Source organism: Melanerpes formicivorus, unplaced genomic scaffold (assembly GCF_026170545.1).
Source record: "Melanerpes formicivorus ecotype bairdi unplaced genomic scaffold, bMelFor1.0.p_v2 SCAF_142, whole genome shotgun sequence".
Taxonomy (NCBI): domain Eukaryota; kingdom Metazoa; phylum Chordata; class Aves; order Piciformes; family Picidae; genus Melanerpes; species Melanerpes formicivorus.
The window spans coordinates 803861-827872 of NW_027142494.1; the positions used below are offsets into that span (position 1 = coordinate 803861).

The following is a 24012-nucleotide window of genomic DNA, read 5'->3' on the forward strand; positions in this document are numbered from 1 at the left end:
ACCCCAAGCCCCTCCCATTACATGCTGCACCTACTTGGAGTCCAAACTGGATACCCTGACCCCCTTCCACTATAGACTTAGCCCAAATATTAGTCCTTTATCCCCTCCCAGTACAGATGTGGTCTCATCCCTGTAAACGCTACCTCATATTGTCTTCTTCCTCTATGCTCTTGTCCCATCCCAGCACATAATGTATCCCCTGGCTCCCTTCCCAGTACTGAATGTATCCATTTCAGTATAAACTGCACACCCTCATGCTCTCCCAGTACAGTCTGGGCCCTGCCCCGAGTCCAAACAGGATCCCTTTAATCCATCCAAATACACATTAGGCCTTGTCCCAGTAAAAACTCCATCCTCTGATTGCCTCCCAGTACAGCCTGGACCCCTCACACTCTAATCAGTCCCCACCATCCCTGCTCCTCCCCTGAAACCAGTCCTGTGCTCTAACCCACAGGCAGTGAACTCATCCCTCAACTCACCCCTCCCACCTCAGCCTCTCCCACACCTACCCCTGACCCTGACTTTGTAATCATTGTTCACACTGGTCCAGGCCCTTACCCTTGGCATTGAGGCCTTGCCCTTTACCCCAACCCTCAACAGATCCCCAGCCCAAGCTGTGCAACTCAGAGCTGGTTCTCCCCTCAGCCCTATGTAGCACCCTCAGCAGGACACCAAAGCCTCTCCTCAGCCTTGGCCTGAGCCACAGACTTGAAGGACAGATCTGAGCCCTCAGCCCCAATATTGACACCTCAGCCCCAGTCCTCCAGCCTCTGCTCTGACTCCTCACCTGCATCCCCTCCCACTCTTGAGGGATTCTGCTTGGCCCCTGGCACAGGGCAGGGGCTGGGAGCTCTCAGAGCAGCCTCGTGAGCAGGAGGTGGTCTGTGGCTGAACAGCTCACAAACACCAGGAGCAGATGGGTAACAATACCGTTGGCAGCTCAGCTGTGCCTCAGGATCTCCTACACAGCAGCAGCCACAAGGCTGGGAAGGGGCTGGGAGGTCACTGCTGGCTCAGCAGCTGATAGGGCAGCAGCAGGATGAGGGCAGCAAAGGGACTGGGATGTCACTTCTTGATGCAGCAGCTGAGAGGGCTGCCCCTGACTCCTGCATGGCCTCTGCGCTTTTAGCCTCCCAGCTGCCAGAGGCCCCAGCAGGCAAGAGAAGGCATGTGGTGGGCAAGGGACTTATGTGACTCCCTGTCCCTAAGCAGCTGGTGGCCCCTGCAGGAAGAGCCTTGGAGGTGGGTTGTCATCTTCCTGCCACCTGAGGGCCTGAGGGGATAGCAGCAGGGACAGGGCTTGGCTGTGGCTGCTGGAGAAGCTGAGAGGCAGCAGCAGGGACCTGCCTTGGAAGGCCCTGCAGAGGTTTCTTGTGCCTGCTCAGCTGCCAGGCCAGAAGCAGGCTGAGGCCTTGGGCCAGCATTGGGACATCAGGGATGGCTGAGGAGCAACTAGGACAGGAGGAGGCACATGGCCAGGAGGTGAATGTGAAGTCACTGTAAAATCCAACCCTTGTGTATCATTGGCCAGCAGTAGGCCCAGGGCTGGGCTGGGGACTGCTAAACTGAGAGGCAGCAGCAGGGAGGTGCCTTGATTATTGCTTTGCAGCTGGAGGTTCTGCTCTGTGCCCAGGCAGAGAGGACTCTGGCAGGGACCATTGCCAATGGCCTGGGCTGGAGCAGAGCCTGAGCAGAGCGAAGAAGGCCAAGTGCAGCTGGGCTGTGGTAGGAGGAGTGTGGCCACCCAGACACAGAGGTTGTCCTCCCCATGCACTCAGCACTGCTGGGACCACATCTGCAATGTTGGTGTCTGGCTGGGGAGTTCCTTAGTCTGGAGGAATGGAGAGGTACTGCAGAAGCTCTACAGGAAATCTGCCTGGATGGAGTTTGGAGACTCTATAGAGAACCTGAAGCTGCCAAGCATCTTTAGCCTGGTGAAGTGAAGGCTCAGGGGTAATGTGCACCTGCTTGAAGGGGGATGTCAGGCAATGGAACTTTTCTTGGTTGTGGACACAGAAGGAAGCCTTCAGAAAGTGCAACTTAAAGGTTCAGAGTGGAGGTCAGGACAAAAAAATGTCACTCAAAGTGTAGAGCTGTGGTGCAAGAGGTGACCCAGAAAGAATCTGGGGATCCTTTGTGTGTCAAGGAACAGGCAGCAAGAGTGGAGAGCCCTGAGTGAAGGTGTGGAAATGTCAGGGGGAGAGCTGCCTGGGGAAGCCAGATGTATGTCAACAGCCTGAAGGGAAAGAACTGCAGGCATGGGACAGGGTAGCACAGCCTGCAGGAGGGATGGCCAAGGGCTCTGGCAGGGCTGAAAGGCTCAACAGGGACAAGGTCTTGATCCTCTTCCTTCTGGCAGCAGCTTCTGCCACCATGGCTGCTGAGAGGAAGTTTTAGTTGGAGGCTCTCAGGATCTGCCTTTCCAAGACCTGAGGGTCAGAGCTTGGCCTTTCTCTTTCCTAAACCAAGGCCAGGGTTTGTTCAGCTGCACTTTGCCTTTGTCTGCCTTCAATCATGGCCTCCATTGAGCTTCTCTAACCACCCCTGGGAGGCTTTGTTGCTAACGGCCCTCAGTGAGGCCAATTAATACTTCAAGGCACTCTTTGTTTTTCTTCTGACTTCTTGAGCAGATTCCTTCAGTCTCCTCTCAGTGTGTGAGGTTCAGGCAATGATACCCAAGTGTCCTAAGAGCTATTTGTGTCTTTGCAGTTTTCTTCAGCATTTCAAAGTGCTCCTCACAAAGCTCCTTTATTATTTATTTCATATCAGAGGTAGAATATTCTGTTAGCTTTCAGTTCAGAGCAGAGATGATAATTCACCAAGTGACACTGACCCAGGCTATCTCACCAGGACATCTGCACCTGCAGGGAAATCTGTCTTTCAGGTCTGACATTGAATGGACAACTTTGCTCCTCACTCTCCTCAACCTCTCCATTGCTGTTCCTGCCCAATCCCAATCCCATCCAAGACTTCCCAGGCATTGAAGCCTCTGGGTTTTGCCAATATCATGTGCACAATGCCAAGGCACAGTATCTTCACTAGTACAGGTTGGGCTGTCTATATCTGTGGTAGGGATTCACTCCTCTGTCCATCAGGTCCATGGGCAGTAGCCATCACTAGTTCCATGGGACTAAATGATTGAATTTTGGGTCTTCCATATATTCCTCATCAGTTGCTGACAGTAAAAACTGCTTCTGCCAACTGTGAGCCCAGCTGTGCCTTGAGCTATCAGCATGTCTTTTACTAAGACCATTGGTCTGTTCAGCTACACCATTAGCCAGAGGATAATATGGGGTAGGGAACATTCCTTTAATTCATTCTCCTTGCACCCAGTCTTGCACTGTGCTCACTGTGAAGTGTGATCCATTGGCACTTTGGACACACTCAGGCACAGGTAGAATGCTGAACCATTTCTCCAGTAAATAAACCTTTATTAGAATAAAACCTTTATTAGAATAAACCAAACCAGGTTGGAAGAGACCTTCAAGATCATCGTGTCCAACCCATCAACCAATCCAACCCACCCAAACATCTACCCATGGCACCAAGCACCCCATCAAGTCTCCTTCTGAACACCTTCAATGACGGCGACTCCACCACCTCCCCAGGCAACCCATTCCATAGCGCAATCTCTCTTTCTGTATAGAACTTCTTCCTAACATCCAACCTGAACCTCCCCTGGCGCAGCCTGAGACTGTGTCCTCTTGTTCTGGTACTGGGTGCCTGGGAGAAGAGACCATCATCCGCCTGTCTACAACCTCCCTTCAGGTAGTTGTAGAGAGTGATAAGGTCACCCCTGAGTCTCCTCTTCTCCAGGCTAAGCAGCCCCAGCTCCCTCAGCCTCTCCTCATAGGGCTTGTGTTCCAAACCCCTCACCAACTTTGTTGCTCTTCTCTGGACTCGTTCCAGCAAGTCAACATCCTTCCTAAACTGAGGGGCCCAGAACTGGACACAGTACTCGAGGTGTGGCCTAACCAGTGCAGTGTACAGGGGCAGAATGACCTCCCTGCTCCTGCTGGCCACACTGTTCTTGATGCAGGCCAGGATGCCATTGGCCCTCTTGGCTGCCTGGGCACCCTGCAGGCTCATGTTAAGCCTACCATCAACCAGCACCCCCAGGTCCCTCTCTGCCTGGCTGCTCTCTAGCCACTCTGACCCCAGCCTGTAGCACTGCATGGGGTTGTTGTGGCCAATGTGCAGAACCCGGCACTTGGATGTGTTAAATCTTCTGCCCTTGGACTCTGCTCATCTGTCCAGCCTGTCGAGGTCTCTCTGCAAAGCCTCTCTACCCTCGAGCAGATCAACTCTTGCCCCCAGCTTGGTGTCGTCAGCAAATTTACTGATGATGGACTCAATGCCCTCATCCAGATCATCAATAAAGATGTTAAAGAGCACAGGGCCCAGCACTGATCCTTGGGGCACACCACTAGTGACTGGCTGCCAGCTGGATGTGGCACCATTCACCACCACTCTCTGGGCTCGGCCCTCCAGCCAGTTCCTAACCTATCACAGTGTGCTCCCGTCCAAGCCATGGGCTGACAGCTTGGCCAGCAGTTTGCTATGGGGGACGGTGTCAAAGGCCTTGCTGAGGTCCAGGTAGACTACATCCACAGGCCTCCCCACATCCACCAGGCGGGTCACCTGATCATAGAAGGAGATCAGGTTGGTCAGGCAGGACCTGCCCTTCCTAAATCCATGCTGGCTAGGCCTGATCCCTTGGCCATCCTGTAAGTGTTGTGTTATTGCACTCAGGATGACCTGTTCCATGATCTTGCCTGGCACTGAGGTCAGGCTGACAGGCCTGTAATTCCCTGGCTCATCCAACCGGCCCTTCTTATGGATGGGCACCACGTTGGCCAGCTTCCAGTCCTCCAGTGAGCCAGGACTGCTGGAAAATTATGGAGAGTGGCTTGGCCAGCTCATCTGCCAGCTCTCTCAGCACCCTAGGATGAATCCCATCTGGTCCCATGGACTTGTGGGGATCCAAGCTGCTAAGGAGAGTTCCAACCACCTCCTCATGGAACATAGGGAAACTGTGCAGCTCCCTGGCTCCTTCTGCCAGCTCTGCAGGCCAGCTGTCAGGAAGACGTTCTGCCCTTCTAGTAAAAATTGAGGCAAAGAAGGTGTTAAGTATCTCTGCCTTTTCCTCATCCCTTGATACAACATTTCCCTCCATGTCAACCAAGGAGTGGAGGTTGTCCTTGCCCTTCCTCTTGCTATTAATGTATTTATAGAAGGACTTTTTGTTGTCCTTCACAGCAGAGGCCAGACTAAGCTCCAAATGCGCTTTTGCCTCCCTAATTTTCTTCCTGCAAGACCTAGCAACATCCTTAAATTTTTCACGGGTTGCCTCCCCTCTCTTCCAAAGGTGATACACCCTCTTTTTTTCCCTTAGTTCCATTAAAAGTTCATGAACCATCCAGGCTGGCCGTCTGCCCCGGCGGCTCGTCTTCTGGCACATTGGCACAGCCTGTCCCTGAGCCTTCAACAGTTCTTCCTTGAAGTAGGACCAGCTCTCCTGGACCCCTTTGTTTTTAAGGGCTTTATCCCAAGGAACCCTCTGAATTAGTTCCTTGAGTAGCCTGAAGTCGACCCTCTGGAAATCCAGAGTAGAGGTCTTCTTGCTACCCCTCTTAGCTTGACCAAATAATGAGAATTCAATTATCTCGTGGTCACTGGCCCCTAAGCACCCTCCGACCACCACATCACCCACCAACCCTTCCCTATTGGTGAAGAGGAGGTCAAGCATAGCCTTGCCCCTGGTAGGCTCTCACAGCACCTGGGATAAGAAGCTGTCCTCCATGCATTCTAAGAACCTCCTAGATTGCCACTTCTCTGCTATGTTAAGATCCCAGCAGATATCAGGCAAGTTGAAGTCACCCATGAGAACAAGGTCAGGCGATCTTGAGACAGCCTTAAGCTGCCTATAGAATGACTCATCAACATCCTCCTCCTGGTTGGGTGGTCTATAACAGGCTCCAACCAGGATGTCAGCCCTGTTGGCCTTCCCTCTAATTCTTACCCACAGGCACTCAACCCGATCGTCCCTAATCTCTGTCTCAATGGCATCTAGTGCCTCCCTGATGTACAGGGCCACCCCTCCACCCCTTCTTTCTTGCCTGTCTCTCCTGAAGAGCCTGTAGCCATCAATTGCAGCCTTGGGTTCTCCTGATGACTTCCAGCCTTGCCAATGTCCATTGCCATCCCCACCACAGGTTGTCCTACAATTTCCCACACCTGGGTTTGGTTTCTGCAGCAGAAAGGCCAAGCCCTGACCACAGAGCCTGGGCAGTCAGATGCAGAGTGGCTCGAGCTAAAGTTTCATCTCCCTGGCCTTGGTGGGAGAGGCAAATGCCACAGACAGGAGGAGAAAGACCTCAGTCCTGTTGAGGTTTCATCCTTGCAGGTGGTGCTACACTGCCCCATGCCTGCAGCTCTTTCCCTTCATGCTCTTGACACCCATCTTGTGTTCCTAGCAGCTCTTACCATGATATTTCTGTACCCTCCCTGCTCTGTCTCTACTCTCCATGGCCATTTCTTGAAACACAGAGCCAGGGCCTCTTGGACTATAAGCATCCCCTTTGAGTGACTTTTCTTTCTCCTCATCTCTACTCTGAACCTTAAAATTTGCACTCTATAGAGGTTTTCTTCCCTTCTCACAACTACCAGAAGCTGCATCATCCCCAGATTTCAAGCATGTGCACACTGCATCTGTAGTGCCCTGAGCTTGGACTTCACCATGTTACAGAAGCCCCAGTCCCTCAGGCTCTCCACCCCAGTCCTTGCAGATATCTTCTGAAGCTTCTCAGGCTCTTCAAAACTCCTTCAGAGCAGAAGTCTCAAAGCTGGACACCAAGAATCCAGATGTGGCCCCAGGGGTGCTGAGTGCAGGGGATGACAACTCCTGTGTCTGGATGACCACACTCCTCCTGCCACAGCCCAGCTACACTTGGCCTTCATCACTCTGCTCAGCCTCTGCTCCATCCCAGGCCATTGGGAATGGTCCCTGCCAGAGGCCTTTCTGCCTGGGGACAAAGCAGAACCTCCAGCTGTAAAGCAACAGCCAGGGCACCTCCCTGCTGCTTCCTCTCAGCTTGGCAAGCACAAGGGATGGCACAGTCCCCAGCCCAGCCCTGGGACTGCTGCTGGCCAATGACACAAAGGGATTGGAGTTTGCAGTGACCTCAAACTCACCTCATAGCCATGTGGCTCCTCCTGTCCTAGGAGCTTCTCAGCCATCCCTGATGTCCCAATGCTGGCACAAGGCCTCAGCCTGCTTCTGGCCTGGCAGCTGAACAGCCACAAGAAACCTCTGCATGGGCTTCCAAGGCAGGTCCCTGCTGCTGCCTTGCAGCTTCTCCAGCAGCCACAGCCAAGCCCTGTCCCTGCTGCTGTCCCCTCAGGCCATCAGGTGGCAGGGAGTTGACAACCCAGCTCCAAGGCTCTTCCTGCAGGGGCCACCAGGTGCTTAGGGACAGGGAGTCACATAAGTCCCTTACCCACCACATGCCTTCTGCTGGCCTGTTGGGGACTCTGGCACCTGGGAGGCCAAAAGCACAGAGCCCAGCCAGGAGTCAGGGGCTGCCCTCTCAGTTGCTGCAGCAAGAAGTGACCTCCCAGTCCCGTTCCTGCCCTCTCCCTGCTGCTGCCCTATCAGCTGCAGAGCCAGCAGTGACCTCTCAGCCCCTGCCCAGCCTTGTGTCTGCTGCTGTGCAGGAGATCCTGAGGCACAGATGAGCTGCCCATGGCATTGCCACCCATCTGCTCCTGGTGTCCATCAGCTGCTCAGCCACAGTTCACTTCCTGCTCTTCTTCCAAGTCCATGAGGCTGCTCTGAGAGTTCCCATCCCCTGCCCTGTGCCACAGGCCAAGCAGAATCCCTCAAGAGTGGGTGGGGGGATGCAGGTGAGGAATTAGAGCAGAGGATGGAGGACTGGGGCTGAGGTGTCAATATTGGGGCTGAGGGCTCAGATCTGTCCTTCAAGTCTGTGGTTCAGGCCAAGGCTGAAGAGAGGCTTTGGTGTCCTGCTGAGGGTGCTACATAGGGCTGAGGGGAGAACCAGCTCTGAGTTGCACAGCTTGGGCCGGGGATCTGTTGAGGGTTGGGGTAAAGGGCAAGGCCTCAATGGCAAGAGTAATGGCCTGGATCAGGGTGAACAATGATTACAAAGTCAGGGTCAGGGGTAGGTGTGGGAGAGGCTGAGTTGGAATGGGTGTGTTGAGGGAAGAGTGCACTGCATTTGGGTTAGAGCAGGGGACTGGATTCAGGGGAGGAGCAGGGTTGATGGGGCCTGATTAGAGTGTGAGGGGTCCAGGCTGTACTGGAAGGCAGAGGATGGAGTTTTTATTGGGACAAGGCCTAATGTGTATTTGGAGGGATTAAGGGGATCCTGTTTGGACTGGGGCAGGGCCCAGACTGTACTGGGAGGGCATGAGGGTGTGCAGTTTGTACTGGAATGGATGCATTCAGTACTGGGAAGGAAGCCAAGGGATACATTCTGTGCTGGGATGGGACAAGACTACAGAGGAAGAGGTAGCTTTTACAGGGATAAGACCACATCTGTACTGGGAGGGGTTAAAGGACTAATATTTGGGCTGACTCTATAGTGGAAGGGGGTCAGGGTATCCAGTTTGGAGTAGGTGCAGTTGGTAATGGGAGGGGGTTGGGGTATGAAGGCATGAGGAGACCTCCTGTTCTGATGGCAGTGCTGCTCTGGAGCACAGCTCTATCCAACAAGCAGCCCTGGACTCTCCCTGCCTGCAGTCCCAGCACTGCCACACAGCAGCACAGTGCCCAAGCTGCCAGAGCACTCAAGCATTGCCCCAGCACAGAGGCTCAGCAGGAGAGGGTGGAAGGGAAGAAAGAGCAGCTGAGGACAGCCCAAGCTCTGGGGCTCCCTGGCACTGCTGCTGTGTTGGGACTCTGCCCCTCCACCTCTGCACACAGGCACTGCCCTGTAGCTCCACAGAAGCCTTGGAGGAAGGGACTCAGAGAAACAACTCCCTGCAGGGTCCTTTATTGTGTTGAACACACAGGGAGAAAAGCTTCTCATGTCTGCAGCCTCTGGGTCACAGAAGACAGGACAACACTGAAGTAGAAATAGTCTGAAAAAAGACATTTGTGTGGGAACAACATTCTCACAAGGGGAACAGCACCAGCAGCAGCCAGAACTCCAGCAGCCAGGCTGGGCCTGCACTGAATGACATCAGAGCTGCTCTGCAGAAGAGTTTACTGCTTCTGAAAGCATCCATTGATCAGTTTGCTCAGGGCAGCCTTGAGCTCCTGGTTCCTCAGGCTGTAGATGAGAGGGTTCACTGCTGGAGGCACCACTGAGTACAGAACTGACACCACCAGGTCCACGGATGGGGAGGAGATGGAGGAGGGCTTCAGGTAGGCAAAGAAGCCAGTACTGAGCAACAGGGAGACCACAGCCAGGTGAGGGAGGCAGGTGGCAAAGGCTTTGTGGCGTCCCTGCTGAGAGGGGATCCTCAGCACTGCCCTGAAGATCTGCACATAGGACACCACAATCAACACAAAACAGACAAAGACTAAACAGACACTGGCCACAATAAGCCAAAGTTCCCTGAGGTAGGATGTGGAGCAGGAGAGCTTGAGGATCTGGGGGATTTCACAGAAGAACTGGTTCACAGCATTGCCCTTGCAGAGAGGCAGGGAAAATGTATTGGCTGTGTGCAGCAGAGCATAGAGAAAGCCACAGGCCCAGGCAGCTGCTGCCAGGTGGGCACAAACTCTGCTGCCCAGGAGGGTCTCATAGTGCAGGGGTCTGCAGATGGCAACATAGCGATCATAGGACATGGTGGTGAGGAGAGAAACCTCTGCAGTCAGCAAGAAAAATACAAAGAAGACTTGTACAGCACATCCTGCATAGGAGATGTCCCTGGTGTCCCACAGGGAATTGGCCATGGATTTTGGCACAGTCGTGCAGATGGCACCCAGGTCAAGGAGGGCGAGGTTGAGGAGGAAGAAGTACATGGGGGTGTGGAGGTGGTGGTCCCAGGCTATGGTGGTGATGATGAGGCCATTGCCCAGCAAGGCAGCCAAGTAGATGGCCAGGAAGAGGCAGAAGTGCAGGAGCTGCAGCTGCCTTGTGCCTGGGAATGGCAGGAGGAGGAAGTGGGTGCTGGAGCTGCTGTTGGCCATCTGCTGCCGCTGGCTATGGAGACCTGTCCAAGGAGGGAAAGGCAGTGACAAGTTAGGGCACACTTCTCTCACCCTTATCATAACCTCCCTCCCTTTGCTGCATGAGGAATGGATCAGCTCTGTCCCATCACTACCAACCCATGGCAGAGTTTATCACAGCTTCAAATGCACCAGGGACCCAGAATTGCCATGAATATTCCACTGGTGTCAGAACAGAAAGTGACCAACAGCCCAATCCCAGAGAACAAGAGTCCCATTGTGGTAGGTTGAAATTTCCCCCCAGCATTAGCTTTGCCAGAGCAGCTCAGTCAGAAGCAAATTAAGCTGTATTGACAAGCAAGAGCCACACTCTGCAAAGGAATGCAATGAACAGGTACAAAGCATCCAAGAGTGACAATATGAGACAGGTATTTACAATCAAGAAACAACACAAGACCCCCCTGGTCAGAAACCGGGGAAGCTGTTCCACTGCCCCTAACCTCTACTCCCCTACTCCAAGTGAGAAAGGAGGAGTGGAGAGAAAAAAACCCAACAGTGGGTTAGACTTATTCAAGGCCAGCCAAAGCAGGTGATCTCTCCAGGGCTAAGCAAAACATCTGAGGTCAGAAGAGAGAGAATTGTTGTGGTACAGCTCCTCTGATTCCAGATATTTATCCAATGAATTTGTTTAGAATAATCTTTTCTTTTCCTTTTTACACCCAAGAGTGATCTATTTATTTTGTTTCTACTTTTCTGGTCAAAATCTGTAACTAAATTTTAAAGGCATAGAGGGGCTGGGGGTGAAGCCTTCTCCTTACCCACCTCTGCTCACTGCTGCTCACAGGATGGAAGTGAAGGGCTTTGGTCCTCCTTCTGTGTGCACATTCCAGGAGCCTTCAGCTGAGCATCAGCTGCCAAGATGGAGATGCCTCCAGGAGCTACAGCTGCAGTGTCCTGCACCCACAGCCTCACTGTGTCAGTGACTGCAGTGACTTCTCCTCCAGTGAGCTCTCAGTCACCCTCCCAGTCCTGGCCACCTTGAAGTTCTCTCTGCCTTCCTCATCTCCCTGAGATCCTCTGGCTGTGTCCCCAGCCCTGCTGTGCTGTGCAGAGGAGCAGCTCCTGACCTGAGCTGTCTCTCTGCAGCACTGCCTGCTTGCCAGCAACACCTTCCAGCCGAGGAGCCCGGCATGGCTCAGCACAAAAGGACACCCCAGGTATTTTAAAGGAGCCCTCTGGTGGCTTTGGTGTCAATTCCATGAACCTCAGAGACTGAGAAGCTGATGAAACCTCTCCAGAAGTCAAAATCATCTTCAAACTCTGAAGTTTCTTCTGCTTTTAATAGGTTCCAGTGAAGCATACTGGGAAAGGGTCCCAGGGTCTGCTTAGAGCAGGACATAGTGGATGCAACAGAAGCATCATTGGAGGCACTGAAGCATCTCCAGGCTGTGGTGAGAGCAGAGAACTGAGGCAGTGCTGGCAGATCACGACAAGCAGCTCAAGGTGGCTCTGCTGCTAAGCAAACCTGGAGGGGATTCCTTGATCCAAAGGGCCAAGCCTTGACCCCCACCCCCTGGCAAGGTATATGCTGTCCCACACCTGTGGCTCTGGGCTCTGCTGGGGGCAGTGGGGAGTGAGGGTGAGCAGTGAGCAGGGTAGGACATTGACAGGTTTTGCTGTGGTTTGCTTGCAAAGAGACAACTCCTGCTGAAAAGGAATGAAATGTACCTTTAAAAGTAATTTCTATCAGATAACTGTGCAATAAAAACTTCTCCAATTAGCTGCAGAAACCTTGGCAATAATGAGAGGTTCAGCATTATTTAATAAGCCCCATGGAGTATTTGGGGCTGATGATATCATCCTTAGGTACTGCCAGGAGACTCTGCCAAGCTACTGCCAGAAAGCCTCTCAAGAAGTCCAAGTCAGAAGAAAACTCCAAAGTACCTTGAAGCACTGATTGGCCTCACTGAGGCTTGTTACTGAAGGGTCGGATGGAGGAACCTGGAAACTACAGGCCAGTCAGCCTGACCTCAGTGCCAGGGAAAGTGATGGAGCAGATTATCCTGGCAGCAATAACTGCGCACCTGAAGGATGGCCAAGGGCTCAGGTCCAGCCAACATGGATTCAGGAAGGGCAGATCCTGCCTCTCCAACCTGATCTCTTTCTATGATCAGGTGACCCGCCTGGTGGATGTGGGGAGGCCTGTGGATGTGGTCTACCTAGACTTCAGCAAGGCCTTTGACACCGTCCCCCACAGCAAACTGCTGACTAAGCTGTCAGCCTGTGGATTGTACCACTACACTCTGTGCTGGGTTAGGAACTGGCTGGAGGGCCGGGCCCAGAGAGTGGTCGTGAACGGTGCCGCATCCAGCTGGAGGCCAGTCACCAGTGGTGTCCCCCAGGGATCAGTGCTGGGCCCCGTCCTCTTCAACATATTCGTTGATGATCTGGATGAAGGGGTAGAGTCAGTCATCAGCAAGTTTGCAGATGACACAAAGTTAGGGACAGATGTTAGTCAATTAGAGGGCAGAAAGGCTCTGCAGAGGGACCTCGACCGACTGGAAAGATGGACAGAGTCCAATGGGATGGCATTCAACAAGTCCAAGTGCCGAGTGCTGCACTTTGGCTATGGCAATCCCATGCAGAGCTATAGGCTGGGGTCGGAGTGGCTGGAGAGCTCCCAGACAGAGAGGGACCTGGGTGTGCTGATCGACAGCCACCTGAATATGAGCCAGCAGTGTGCTCAGGTGGCCAGGAGGGCCAATAGCATTCTGGCCTGCATTAGGAATAGTGTGGCCAGCAGGAGCAGGGAGGTCATAGTGCCCCTGTACTCTGCTCTGGTTAGGCCGCACCTTGAGTACTGTGTCCAGTTCTGGGCTCCTCAGTTTAAGAAGGACATTGAGACACTTGAGCGTGTCCAGAGAAGGGCAACAAGGCTTGTGAGAGGCCTTGAACACAAGCCCTATGAGGAGAGGCTGAGGGAGCTGGGATTGTTTAGCCTGGAGAAGAGGAGGCTCAGGGGTGACCTTATTGCCCTCTACAACTACCTGAAGGGTGGTTGTAGCCAGGAGGGAGTTGGCCTCTTCTCCCAGGCAACCAGCACCAGAACAAGGGGACACAGTCTCAAGCTGCGCCAGGGGAGGTTCAGACTCGAGGTGAGGAGGAAGTTCTTCACCGAGCGAGTCATTCGGCATTGGAATGGGTTGCCCGGGGAGGTGGTTGAGTCATCGACCCTGGAGGCGTTCAAGGGGAGATTGGATGTGGCACTTGGTGCCATGGTCTAGTCATGGGGTCTGCGGTGTCAGGTTGGACTCGATGATCCTCGAGGTCCTTTCCAACCTAAGTGATACTGTGATACTGTGATACTGTGACAAAGACTCCCCAGGGACTCGTTAGAGCAGCTTGTTAGAAGCCAGGATTGCAGGGAGACAAAGTCAAAGCACAGGGCAGAAAAACTTGCCTTTGGTCTAGGAAGCAGAAAGGCCAAGCCCTGACCACTGACCTTGCAATAGAAGAACCTCAAAGCCTCAAAGCCAAGTTTCTCCTCACAGGCCTTGGTGGCAGAGGCAAGTGCCAGAGCCAAGGGGACAAAGGCCTTGGTCCTGTTGGGCCTCTCAGCCTTGCCAGAGCCCTTGGCCATCCCTACTGCAGCCTGTCCTACACTGTCCCATGCCTGCTGCTCTTTCCCTTCAATAGCTGGGATGAATGCACAAAGAGATTTCAGAAGACAAATTAAGTCTACACAGCCTCTGAAGTGCAAACCCCTCCAAGAGCAATCCCAGCCGAGTGAACAGAAGATGAAGTTTCAGCAAGTGAAGCATATGTAAGATGCCATCTACCAGCACAGGGACAGTAAACTACTGGCTGAAAACAGCAAATAGAATCACTAACAACTTTAGAAATTGGCAGAAGTGTCACAGACTCACAGAAACATTCAGGTTGCAAAAGACTCTCAGGATCACCAAGTCCAACCCAGAACCCTACTCTGCAAGGGTCACTCATGAATCGTATCTCCAAGCACCACATCCAAACCACTTTTAAATACATCCGGGGTTGGGGACTCCACCACCTACCTGGGCAGCACATTCCCCTCCCTGACCACTCTTCCAGTGACAAAAAATATTTCATACTGTCCAGTCCAAGCCTCCCCTGTTGCAGCTTGAGGCTGTTCCCTCTTTTTCTGTTGCTGATTACCTGTGAGAAGAGACCAACATCAGCGTCTCTCCACAATGTCCTTTCAGGCACCTGTAGAGAGCCACGAGGTCTTCCCTCAGCCTCCATCAGTCACTCTTCATCAGAATTTATTCTCCAGGCCCTTCCCCAGCTTCCTTGCCCTCCTCTGCACTGGCTCCAGCATCTCCACATCTCTCTTGGATTGTGGTGCCCAAAACTGGACACAACACTTGAGCTGTGGCCTCACCGGAGCGGAGTACCAGGGGACAATCAGAATACAGTAAATCACATTATTCCTGAGATTCCAGTCACAGCCTTAGACTGCTTCTCTCTCTGTGCTTGGCTGACTTTCAACTAATGAGATAAGAAGCTAATTCTTTTTTTTCTTCCCTTAGCATGGGCTTTGAACTAACAGATTTTCCCCAATAATGGGGAATGGAATGGGCTGCCCGAGGAGGTGGTGGGGTCACCATCACTGGAGGTGCTCAGGAGGAGACTTGATGGGGTGCTTGGTGCCATGGTTTAGTTGATTAGGTGGTGTTGGATAATAGGTTGGACTCGATGATCTTGAAGTTCTCCTCCACCCTGGTCTGTTCTATTCTATTCTATTCTATTCTATTCTATTCTATTCTATTCTATTCTATTCTATTCTATTCTATTCTATTCTATGAGAGCAATGTCTGCAATTATCCTACCTCTTATACCCTGTGACCGTTTGAGGCTTTGCCTTTAAGAAGAGGACAGTACTGGGGCACTGTGGCTGAATGTTTTGTAAACAAAAGACAGGTCTAAATGAATCTCATTGCTAGATTGGTAGAATGCAACTTTAAGTTTTGAGTGTAGCTGAGATTTTCCTCAGTTCGCTCTTCCCTCCTCCCTCTTTGCAGCTCGTCCGCCTCTAGGCTCTCTGCCAGCCTGACCTTGGACAGATAAGCGTGCGGCCTACTAACACTTTGCTTTAATTTATAACTGCTTTTATTAACAACTGCTCTTTTTCTCTCTTTCTAACCCTCTTTGGGGAAAAAGGGGAGAGAAAGGGGTACAGGGGGGGAACCCTCCTCCAGAGGGGGGAGGAATTTCGTTCCTGTATTATTGTTGTTTTACTTTGCTGTATATCTCTGTGCATATATTGTAAATACTGTAAATTGTGTACATGCATCCTGCATTCCCTAAAACTTGCTTGTAAATATAGCATTTCCCTTTTTGCTTCTCTGGCTGTGGCTAACTGTGAGCCCTCCCCCTCTGTTTTTTTCCAGGATGGGCATAGCCCACCACAGGCAGACAATAGGCCAAAACAACAAAACAATGTTTTAACACATCCCACCAAATGCTGCCCAGCTTCTCTCAGAGTCAAAGACAAAACACAGCTCTCTCTAATTCGAGCAAAGGCAAATCTTCCCTATAGTCTTCTCAAGCTATCCGAAAACAATCCTCTTCCCACAACCAACCCTTTTTTCCCCCTGCACTTCTTTTTTCTCAGGCACCAACCCATTTTTCCTATGTGCTTTTTTCTCTCGGGCATCATCAACCATCTTTTTTCCTGAAAGTCTTTTTCCTCGGGCACCAACCCTTTTATTCTCTGCTCTTGTTTTCTTTCAAGCACCAACACATTTTCCTCTGTACTTTATTCTCAGGCACCAACCATTTTTTCCTCTGTGCCTCTTTTTCCTTGAGCACCAACCATTTTGCTCTCTGCTCTTGCTATCTTTCGAGCACCAACACATTTTTCTGCGTACTTCTTTTCTCTTGGGCACCAACCATTTTTCCCTCTGCACTTCTTTTCTCTCGGGCACCAACCCTTTTACTCTCTGCTCTCCCTTTTTCTCGTTCACCAACCCTTTTATTCCCTGTGCTTCTATTCTCTTGGGCACCAACCGTTTTGTTCTCTGTGCTTCTTTTTTCTCACACACCAAACATTTTTTCCTCTACTATCTTTTTTCTCAGGCAGCAACCCTTTTTTTTCTGTGCCTCCTTTTTCTCCAGCACCACCCCCATTATTCCCTGCACTTCTTTTTTCTCAGGCACCAACACTTTTTCCTCTATGCTTCTTTTTCTTGGGCACCAGCCCTTCTTTCCTCTGGCCTTCTTTTTCCTCGTGCACCGACACTTTGTTTCTCTGATCTTGGTTTTTTTGGGAACCACTCTGGTTTTACTCTGTGCTTCTTTTCTTCTGGGTACCAACCTTTATTTTCTGTGCTGCTTTGTTCTCGGGCACCAACCCTTTGCTCCTCTGATCTTCATTTTGCTCCGGCATCAACCTTTTTTCCCTCTGCACTTCTTTTCTCTTGGGCACCAGCCTTTTCTCCTCTGTGCTTCGTTTTTCTTGGCCACCAATCATTTTTATCTCTATGCTTCTTTTCTCTAGGGCACCAACCCTTTTTTCCACTTCGCCTTTTTTTCCTCCAGCACCAACACTTATTTCCTCAGCACTTCTTTTCTCTCGGACACCAACCCTTTTCTTCTCTGCACTTCTTTTTTCTTGGGCACAGACCCTTTTCTACTCTGCTCCTCTTTTCTCCCGGGCACCAACACTTTTTTTCTCTGAGTTTCTTTTTCCTTTGTGCACCAACCATTTTTCTTCTCTGGGCTTCTTTTCTCTCAGGCACCAACCCTTTTATTCCCTGAACTTCTTTTCTCTCAGGCAGCAACCCTTTTATTCCCTGCACTTCTTTCTTCTCAGGCAGCAACACTTTTTTCTCTGCCCTTCTTTTTTCTTGGGCACCAAACCTTTTGTCCTCTGCCCTTCTTTTCCCTCGGGCACCAACCGTTTCTTCCTCTGTACTTCTGTTTCCTCAGGCACCAACCCTGTTTTCCTCTGCACTTCTCACTTGGGCACCAACCCTTTGTTTCTCTTCACGTTTTATCTCTTGGGCACAAACACATTTTTTCTCCACACTTCTTTTTCCTTGGGCACCAACACTTTTAGTCCCTACATTTCTTATTTCTTGGGCACCAACAATATTGTTCTCTGCCCTTGGTTTCTTTCAGGTACCATCACATTTTTCTCTGCACTTCTTTTTCCTTGGGCACCAACCCTATTTTTCCCTGTGCTTCTTTTCTCTCGGCCACCAACTCTTTTTTTCTCTGAGCTTCTTATTTGTCAGGCACAAACTATTTTATTCTCTGCTCCTTTTTCCTCGGGCACCAATCATTTTTTTCCTCTGTACTTCTTTTTTTCTCATGCAGCAATGCTTTTTTTCTCTGCACTTCTTTTTTCTTGGACACCAAGCCTTTTTTTCCCTGCACTTCTCTTTTCTTGGGCACTGACCCTATAATTCTCTGCACTTCTTTTTTCTTGGACACCAACCCTTTTTTCCTCTATGCTTCTTTGTTATCGGGCACTAACCCTTTTTTCCTGTGCTGCTTTTTCTCAGGCACCAACCCTTTTTATCTCTGAGAGTCTTATTTTTGTGCACAGACCTTTTTTTGCTCTGTGCTTCTTATTTCTTGGGCACAAGCAATTTTATTCTCTGCTCTTGTTTTCTTCCGGCACCAACACATTTTTCTCTGTACTTCTTTTTTCTTGTGCACCATCCCTTTTTTTATCTGCACTTCTTACTTCTTGGGCACCAACTATTTTATTCTCTGTCCTTTTCCCTCGGGCACTCACACTTTTATTCCCTGCACTTCTCTTTTCTCGGTCACCAACACTTTTATTCTCTGTGCTTCTTTCTTCTCGGGCACTGAACATTTATTTTCTTCATTTCTTTTTTCTCAGGCATCAACCTTTTTTTCTCTTCACTTTCTATCTCTTGGGCACCAAGACATTTTTCTTCTGCTCTTCTTTATTTTCAGACACCAACCCTATTTTTCCCTGCACTTCTTTTTTTTTTGGGGCACCAACCCAATTATTCCCTGTGCTTACTTTTTCTCAGGCACCAACTCTGTTATTCTGTGCACTCCTTTCTTCTCTGCCACAGACCGTTTTCTTCTTTGCTCCCCTTTTCTCTCGGGCACCATCCCTTTTTTCCTCTGGACTTCTTTTATCTCAGGCACCACCACTTTTATTCTCTGGGCTTTATTCTTGGGCACCAAATCTTTTTTTTCTAGTGCTTCCTGCGCTTCTTTATTCTCAGGCACCAACCCTTTTTTCCTCTGCCCTTCTTTTTGCTCAGGCACCAACCCTTTTATTCCCTGCACTTCTTTTTTCTCAGAAACCATCCCCTTTGTTCTGTCCACTTAGAATAGAATAGAATAAACCAGGTTGGAAGAGACCTTCAAGATCATCACATCCAACCCATCATCCAACACCATCTAATGAACTAAGCCATGGCACCAAGCAACCTATCAAGTCTCCTCCTAAACACCCCCAATGATGGCAACTCCACCACGTCCCCAGGCAGCACATTCCAATGGGCAATCACTCTCTCCATGAAGAACTTCTTCCTAATATCCAGTCTAAGGCTCCCCTGGTGCAGCTTGAGACTGTGTCCTCTTGTTCTGGTGCTGGTTACCTGAGAGAAGAGACCAACCTCCTCCTGTTTACAACCTCCCTTCAGGTAGTTGTAGAGAGCAATAAGGTCTCCCCTGAGTTTCCTCTTCTCCAGGCTAAGCAAAATCAGAACTCCCAGCCTCTCCTCATAGGACCTGTACTCCAAACCCCTCCCCAGCTTTGTTGCCCTTCTCTGGACACCTTCCAGCAAGTCAACATTCTTCCTAAAGTGAGGGGCCCAGGACTGGACACAGTACTCAAGGTGTGGCCTAACCAGTACAGTGAACATGGGCAGAATGACCTCCCTGTTCCTGCTGGCCACACTATTCCTGATACAGGCCAGGATGCCATTGGCCTTCTTGGCTGCCTGGGTGCACTGCTGGCTCATGTTCAGCCTACTATCAACCAGTACCACCAAGGATGCTTTCTGTCTGGCTGCTCTCCAGCCACTCTGACCACAGCCTGTAGCACTGCATGGGGTTGTTGTGGCCAATGAGCAGCACCTGGCACTTAGAGGGCCTCGGCCTCCAAACAGATGGAGGGGAGAGACAAATTGGTTTGTTGGACTGTACAGAACCAATGGCCTGGCAAGTTGAACCCATGAGAGGATAAAGCTTTAGTAGATACAGGTGCCCAGAGTGCTCTGACACCACCAAACCACGAGGGGTGGGACCCATCTGTGTTTCTGGTGTGAACAGGAGGATCCCCACACCTGGATGTGTTGGAAGCTGAGTACTGGATGCAAGCCACAGTTTGCTTTCACTTGGAGGCATAGAAGGAGTCACTGGACTCAATTGCCCCATGGCTGGAAACACAGCTCCAGCATCTGCAGCATTTGGACTGGGCATGGACTGATCCAGACTGTGCTGGAACAGAGTGGAGCTGCAGAGCACCTGCAGTGAGTAGCCCTCTGGGTACTGCAAAGTGACCTCCTGTGGAGTGAGAATGGACAGTGCCTGAGGTGTGCTGCTGATTGCTGCTGGGCATGGTGCAGGTGGCACAGTATGAGGGCTTGGGAATATCAAAGGTTAAGTTGAAAATTTGCTGCCACTACTCCATCCTGCCTCATGCCACCTTCACAGGGACAGTGCTGGCTGGAGCAAAGTACTACAGGGCTTGAAGTTCAGATGGCAACATGAGAGGCTTCCTGTTCTGTTTGCTGCTGTTGGGTTCTGGCTCTCAGGTGCTGACTCTTTGCTGAGCGGGAGGGCTGTAGGGGTTTAACTCCTGGCTACTGCTGCTGACTGCTGTGCTTCTTTCTGCAAACAGCCTCAGGTCAGTGTGCATTATGGGATCTCCTTTGGATTCAACTCTTTTGATCTTATCTCAAGTCCTTATCCCAGCACAAAGGGGTTTTTGATTCATGTGTGTGTTATTTTTCCCTCCCTTCTGTTTTGGGGGGGAAGAGGCAGCTTAACCTCTTCTCAGCTCTTCAACCTGTTCCAGCCCCAGAGTGGAAAGCCAACAGAAGCTTTCTAAGTTCTTCCAAAGATCTCCATCAGCTTCCCCCTACACCCTCCAAAGATCCCAAAAGTCAGTCCCAGGACCATCCAAATCCCAAATACCTAAGATCACCTGAAAGCCCTTGAAGAATGCCTCTGAGATGCCCCTCAAGACACCTCTAAGAACCTCATTGTCCCCTCCCTGAACCGGGCACACAGCTCCACCCCATCCCTTGGGAGCAAATGCCCCCAAAATTCAGGCATTGAGGCAGGGATATCTGAAATAAAAGCAAACAGACAGGATTTGGGTAACTTTTGGGTTTTATTGAGACAATTGGTCAATGGACAGAGGATTTCTTCCCCCAGGGAGACACAAAGCATTGGGGAAGAACCAGACAGACCCTGGCAAAGCCCTGCCCAGCTCCACTGGGCGCTCCAGGTGTGCCGACTCAGCACTGTAATTGTTCTCATTAGCAATAATTGGTGTTCAGAAGGGCAGGAGGTGTTTGTTGCTACTGGTATCCCCAGTCCCTGAGAAGTGCAAAGGAAAATGGGATGATTTTGGTTCCGGAAAGGCCCTCTCAGAGGGGTCACGGTTACCCAACAGATTCTAGGTAGATTTATGCCTCCCCTGCAATGCAGGCTGCTCTCTCGTGTGGATGTAGCGGTGCTTGTTGAGATAGCCCTTCCTCTGGAGGAAGCTTTGGCCTAGGGAGGTTGCTTGGCTCCCATGGCCCAGGCACACTATGGATTGTTGTGGATTGGATGCTTTGCACTGTAGGATGCAGCTCTGAACAGCACAGCCATGGAAACTGCCCAATTCTATCCAACCTCCTGGCCACAGCTTGGCATCAACTTCTTTCACAAGGCTCAAAGAGAGCCTCTCTGCCTCCTGAAACCTAAGGCAATACCCTGCAGAACAAGTTGGAGGAGCTCAAGGGGACAAGCTGCAGAGGGGGCCCAGGGCAACCTCCTGAGCTTCAACAAGAGCAAGGGCAGGGTCCTGCCCCTGGCCTGGCACAATCCTCACAGTCAGACCAGCCTGGGGGAGGAGGGGATAGGAAGCAGCCCTGCAGAAAAGCACTGGGGGGTGCTGCTGGACAAGAAGCTGGACAGGAACAGACAGGGGGAGCCTGCAGCCCACAAGGCCAAGGGCAGCCTGGGCTGCACCAAAAGCAGCAGGGCCACAGATGGACAGAGGCCATCCTGGCACTTGGCTCTGCTGAGACTTCACCTGCAGCACTGCAGCCAGCTCTGGAGCCTTCGACACAGGAAGGACATGGACCTGATGGAGAGGGCCCAGAGGAGGGACACAAAAATGATCAGGGGCTTGGAGCAGCTCTGCTACCAGGACAGGCTGAGGGAGCTGGGGGTGATCAGCCTGGAGAGGAGAAGACTCTGGGGAGACCTAAGAGTGACCTTCTGGTACCTGAAGGGGACTACAAGAAGGCTGCAGAGGGACTCTTTGAAGCCATTGCCTCTGGTCCTGTCCCTGCAGGCTTATGTAAACTAGCGCAGAGCAAATTGAGATTGGAGGTAAGGAACAAGTTCTGCACCAGGAGCCTGCTGGAACACTGCAACAGGTTGCCCAGGGAGGGGCTTGAGGTCCCAGCCCTGCAGAGGTTCAAGGTCAGGCTGGACAGGGCTCTGGGCCACCTGAGCTAGTGCAGGATGTCCCTGCTGACTGCAGAGGGGCTTGGACTGCAGCACCTTTGCAGCTCCCTGACAACCCAAACCACTCTAGGATTCTAGGAGTCTAAGGGCAGCCTCCAGGGAGAGCAGGAAAAAGACGAGGCAGAGGAGGACAAGGAAGAGGACAAGGAGGAGGAGAACCAAAATCCCTTCCTAACTCCTCCCAAACTCTGCCAAATTCCTGGAAAGCTCTTCCAGCTCTGCAGAGTTCATTCTGAAGAGAGCTGAGGGAGTTGCTAGGCTCAGGGATGTCTTGCACACTCTGCACAAATGCTCCAGAAGCTTTCCAAGTGCCCTCAAAACCAGCAGCACAGCTCTGCTGCCACACAATGCCAGGCTGCAAGGGACCCCAAGGCTCAGCTGCTCCAACCTTGCCAGCTGACACTGGACTGGAAAGGAGCTGGCCCAGCCCCCTGCCAAGCTGAGCCTTCCAACTCTGCCCTGCAGGGCAATCCACCACTGCCCTGGGGAGAGGATTCCAATGGCTGACTGGCAGGGAAAAGCTTTTGCCTCTGCAGGGCACTGTGCCACTTCAGCTCAACTCTTGCAGCAGCTCTTTGAGATCTGCCTTTGGAGCACCACAAACTCTGAAGCACTGCAGTGCAAAGCAGCTCAGCTTCAACTTCCAACTGCCTGAACTCTCATTTTAAATTCAAGACAGGGGCCAGGCTCACACCCAGCCCCCAAGCTTAAGAACCAGCAACTAAGGTCAGAGTCAGCTCCCAAGCACAAGAATCCAGATCAGAAATGCAGAACCAGACCCCAGGCTCAGAGCCAGCTTCTAAGTTCACATCCAGACCCCAAGCTCAAGATCCACCAGCTAAGATCACAACACTTCCCAAGCTGAGAGCCACTTCCAGATCTCACACCCAGGCCCCAAGCTCACAAGCCAGCCACTGTGGTCCAGAACCTAGATCAAATGTGCAGACTCAGCTCCCAAGCCAGCAGCTAAGGTCAGATCCACTTCCAAGCTCAGAGCCAGCCCCCAAGCTCAGAACCACTTCCCAAGCTCAGAGCCAGCCCCCAATTTCAAGAGCCAGCCCCTAAGCTCCAGAACCAGCAACTAAGGTCAGAACCACTTCCTAAGCTCAAGAACCAGCACCCAAGCTTCAGAACCTAGATAAAAAATGCAGACTCAGCTCCCAAGCTCAAGAACCAGCAACTAAGATCACAACCACTTCCCAAGCTCACACCCAGCCCCCAAGCTCAAGAAACAGCTCCCAAGCTCCCAAGCCAGCACCTAAGGTCAAAACCCTTTCCAAGCTCAGGAATCAGCCCCCAGACTCCTGTACCAGCAACAAAGGTCAGAACCAAGCTCCAGAGCCAGCCCCCACAAGCTCAAGAGCCAGCCAGTAAGGTCAGAACTACTTTCCAAGCTCAGAGCCAGTCCCTAAGCTCACAACCAGCCCCCAAGCTCAAGAACCAGCCCCTGACCTCAGAGACAGGCCCTGAGGTCAAGAACCACACCCCAAGCCCACAGCCAGCAACTAAGCTCAAAACCCCTTTCCAAGCTCACAACCAGAAAATAAAATCAGAACCACTTCCCAAGCTCACAGCCAGCCCCCAAGTTGAAGAGCCAGCCCCCAAGCTCCAGAACCAGCAATTAAGGTCAGAACCACTTCCTAAGCTCACACCCAGACCCCAAGCTCAAGAAACAGCTCCCAAGCCAGCAACTAAGGTCAGAACCACATTCCAACCTCAGGAACCAGCCCCCAGGCTCCAGTACCAGAAACAAAGGTCAGAATCAAGCTCCAGAGCCAGCCCCCACAAGCTCAAGAGCCAGACAGTAAGATCAGAACCACTTCCCAAGCTCAAGAACCAACCCCCGACCTCAGATACAGGCCCTGAGATCAAGAACCAGACCCCAAGCCCAGAGTGAGTAACTAAGCTCAAAACCCCTTTCCAAGCTCACACCCAGACCCCAAGCTCAAGAGCCAGAAAATAAAATCAGAACCACTTCCCAAGCTCACAGCCAGCCCCCGAGCTCCAGAACCAGCCCCCAAGCAACCTAAACCAAAAGTGCAGACTCAGCTCCCAAGCTCAGAGCCAGCAACTAAGGTTCGAACCACTTCCCAAGCTCAGGAACCAGCCTCCAAGCTCCAGTACCAGAACAAAGGTCAGAACCAAGCTTC

At 51.6% G+C, this 24012-nt stretch overlaps 2 protein-coding genes across 2 annotated transcripts in view; one reads left to right on the forward strand and one right to left on the reverse strand.

The window, feature by feature from the left end:
* The window catches only part of LOC137456910 (zinc finger protein 585A-like), a 269157-nt gene that overhangs the window by 203126 nt on the left and 42019 nt on the right, over positions 1–24012 (forward strand). The window lies entirely within an intron of this gene.
* On the reverse strand, positions 7496–9817 carry LOC137456904 (olfactory receptor 14A16-like). The gene is made up of 2 exons (XM_068168593.1): positions 9320–9817; positions 7496–7540 (listed from the first exon to the last, which is right to left on the reverse strand). Exons 1-2 carry the CDS (start codon positions 9815–9817, stop codon positions 7496–7498), a joined length of 543 nt encoding a protein of 180 aa, XP_068024694.1.

Coding starts and splice junctions, on each gene's coding strand:
- LOC137456904 (XM_068168593.1), bottom strand. CDS start 9,817: ATGTCCTATGATCGCTATGTTGCCATCTGCAGACCCCTGCACTATGAG. Junction 7,541..9,319: donor TGTACTCAGTGGTGCCTCCA/GCAGTGAACCCT, acceptor TTGGCCTCCCAG/GTGCCAGAGTCCCCAACAGG.